This window comes from Ooceraea biroi, chromosome 3 (genome assembly GCF_003672135.1).
Source record: "Ooceraea biroi isolate clonal line C1 chromosome 3, Obir_v5.4, whole genome shotgun sequence".
Lineage (NCBI taxonomy): Eukaryota > Metazoa > Arthropoda > Insecta > Hymenoptera > Formicidae > Ooceraea > Ooceraea biroi.
Window position 1 is genome coordinate 9,292,981 of NC_039508.1, and position 3,212 is coordinate 9,296,192.

General features: G+C 43.4%; 1 protein-coding gene across 1 annotated transcript; it reads right to left on the bottom strand.

Moving 5' to 3' along the window:
• Window positions 1-1,809: 1,809 nt before the first annotated feature.
• Window positions 1,810-3,011, bottom strand: LOC113561601. Its single transcript, XM_026968109.1, has 2 exons — window positions 2,837-3,011; window positions 1,810-2,774 (listed from the first exon to the last, which is right to left on the bottom strand). The coding sequence occupies exons 1-2, from the start codon at window positions 3,009-3,011 to the stop codon at window positions 1,810-1,812; spliced, it is 1,140 nt and encodes a 379-aa protein (XP_026823910.1).
• Between the last annotated feature and the right edge of the window lie 201 nt (window positions 3,012-3,212).

Genomic DNA, 3,212 nt, shown 5'->3' on the forward strand with positions numbered 1-3,212 from the left:
TTCCGTCGGTAATATAGATGACTGCAGCTTCCCTTAAAGACTAACACTTCGAATGCCGCATAGATGCACTCGTGGGAGGAAAATGGGAAATAGGTGTGGAAAAATAATATTACAATTTATGCTTAGAACAGTATTTTTTATTAATAATAATATTTTTTACATGTTATATGTGTAGCTTGCTAAAAACTAGAGCCAGCAGTTCACAATCGATAAGGTGATTCTCATCGAAACAATTGCTGGCGCGTATGGCGTTCGATACATTTTTAGGGTTGATGGACGCCATGTTTGAATATTGTGCGAACTTTGTGTCGACTTTATCGACCATACGGTTCAAGCGGTCGAACATCAAATCGATACATCGGTCCAGGTTCAACATGGAGAAGAACGTTGAATCGGTCATCGCCAAATGTATGTTGGATGATTCCAGATATATGAGTTTATTATCACATACTGGACTCTCACTGAATCGCACCGTCAACGGTCCAACGCTGATAGAGCGGCCGCGAACATCATTGTAGAGATGGTACTGAATATCCAATCGTTGTCCGTAGAGTCCTTTTCATGTTTCAAGTGACAGAATCAGCTCGTTCCCGCGATTATCTCCTATCGCAATCTTGATATAGCTCGACGGGCCAGCGTTGATACCAATTTCCAAGTATTTATACCCCGTAGCCGTCAGCGCGTATCTCCTGCTCAGTATACGATTCGCACGACGCGTGGGTAAAACGCTATGTTTTAAAAAATCATGAATAAAACTATTTTCTTTAAAAATGTAAAAATCCAAGTATAAGACAAAGGGGAAAATTCTTTAACTTATCTGGTACATTTTTCGGTGGAGTTTCCGCATCCTGAGGAGGAACGTATGGAACGTAATAGTTCATGCTGCTGCTGCTGCTCTCCTGACCGGTATACATTGCTGCTGGTTAGAATCGAGGTTTTTCACACGCTGTGGCTGATTTAAAACTGACTGTGCGCGAACATGTCTGAACGCGTATATATATGTATATATATAATATACAATTCTTTACCATAGGGGAGGGGATTCTTTACAGCAACAAGGAGGGGATTATCTAAACTAAACGAACAGGTTCGAACGTGTATACGATTATTTACCGCAGGGGAGGGGATTCTTTACTGTAAAGAAGGAGAAAAGGAAGTAAAAAAAAAATGGAAAACGTATTTTATACATAATATATTTTTTTATGCTGAGACCACCAGTTGAACATTTTAAATACATTTTGCAAAGCGCAGTGCGATACATGTATGTTACAACGTAAAGTGTGTGTAACGTCTAGCTTATTCAAAGATGGTATATCCTCATAGTGAGCGTCAATAGTCTCGATGTAGATATCATCGTTCAGAAGCAGATTCCGCAACCATTCGCGTTTCTCGAGTCCCTTGACGTATACGATGGGTGGTGCTTCGTCGTCGTCGTTGTTATCGTCATCGTCCATCACCGCCTTCGTGATCAAACGCCTGGCCCAGCAGTACGGAATCATTCCATCCTCCCATTGTATTCCATGATGATGCGTCGTCAGCCAAGAGGCTTGTGATCTCTCCACTCTAGTGAGACCGCGCCATGGTCCGCAGGGTCCAAAAATGTAGTGAGAGAGAATATTTCCATTTCTCAGCACGGCAACCTCCTTCACGACAAAGTTCCCGCCGACGATGAAGCCTTGCAGATCCACGAACGTTGGTATAGACATGGTTGATCGTTGTTGTATCAATGCGTCGAGAAGAAGACGACTACAATCGTTCTCGATGAATCGCGGATGTTTTATATATCAGGTTCTCGATGTTGTCGCGCGCTTAGGTGATTCTGCGCACAACGTTGGTCAACGGGCTGTATTCGACTACGCGATCGTGTATGATGAGACAGTAGGCTGTAGTATTCGCCGGTATGTCTTCCATGCAGTCGAACTCTAATCGCACGTCGACGGTGGCAGTCTTCACAGATTCGCTTTGTCGCGAACAATCGATGACGACGAAGGGGCCGCAAAATCCAAATTTGTCGATGGGAAGAAGCACCTCATCATGATTGCCTCCATAATACGATTTGTAAAACCGCGCGTACATATCATACAAGATGGCGTATCTCTTCTTGCCGAAATCGAGGTTCAAATCGTCGTATGGATAGAATTCCGAGTTTAGATAAAGTTTCACGTTAGTTAATTTGCAATCGTCGAATCGAGTTATCGATCTCGTTATGTTATTCTTTCGACCAGTCTGCAACGCAAAGATGACGTATCGCGGCTTCTCGAGTTGCGTTGTTGCCTTGACGGTCCACGAATGCTTAGTCGTGCTCTGCAGCAGAGGAAATTCTTGCAGATCCCACGAGCGGAAACTCATGCTCAGAAATCTTCCACTCTCCAGAGTTCGTAGCATAGCTAGCTTGTTGATCTCGTTCAATGCGACGTGGGGCATACGCCACTGTACTCTGAGTAATTCAATCTCAGGCTGAATCTCGGCATCTCCTCTTAGACAGTTGTTGTCGTTGCGCGAGCGTATGAGAATCAATTCATGACGTGCATTAATCACCACACGCCTGTAGTCTTCACAACATCCCAGCAGCATGCTAAGCGGTACGCAAAAGTTGAAGTGGCCCTCTTCACCGTTTGAAAAATTCACGATATCCCATCCAGCATTCTTCAACATCCCATTCCTTGATGCCGTCAGAGATACATAGTTTTTCAGAGTGGAGGTTATTCCGGCGTTTCTGCTGCGATCAATGTCCACACCGTTGAGTTCGTAGCGAATCTCATCGAACATGAACGCTACACAATTGTTCTCCAATACCACATGCTTATTCGCTGCGGGTTTCTTATCGTTAATTTACCCTCGACGTAGAGAAAACTCTCGCATGGTAATGTATACAAATCTTGATGTTGTATAGGTATTCGTATCTCATCGCTGTATCCAAACGTTGCGTTGGCATACGGATTGTACGTGTGAGTCTCGATTTTGACGATGTGATAGATCGGTTTGTCCCCGATGTTGAGAATCTCTGTCATTTTAGATATTTCGTACTGCGAAACCCAAAGTGTTGATGATTCAGGATACAGTGGACCACACTTATGAATATCAATATGAAGTGTATTTATACTTTAATTAACACAAAGTATTGCACGAGACTTGACTCGACTTGACAAGAAAAGAGCGCGCAAGCAAGACAAAAGAAACAGCGCAATAAAACTAAGGGCTGTAGTGTCGCT

What these genes read in the sequence shown, in the direction of transcription:
- LOC113561601 (XM_026968109.1), bottom strand. Translation starts at nt 3,011, where the DNA reads ATGACAGAGATTCTCAACATCGGGGACAAACCGATCTATCACATCGTC. An exon ending in GAGTTTTCTCTACGTCGAGG is followed by an intron (nt 2,775 to 2,836) that starts GTAAATTAACGA and finishes ACAATTGTGTAG; the next exon opens with CGTTCATGTTCGATGAGATT.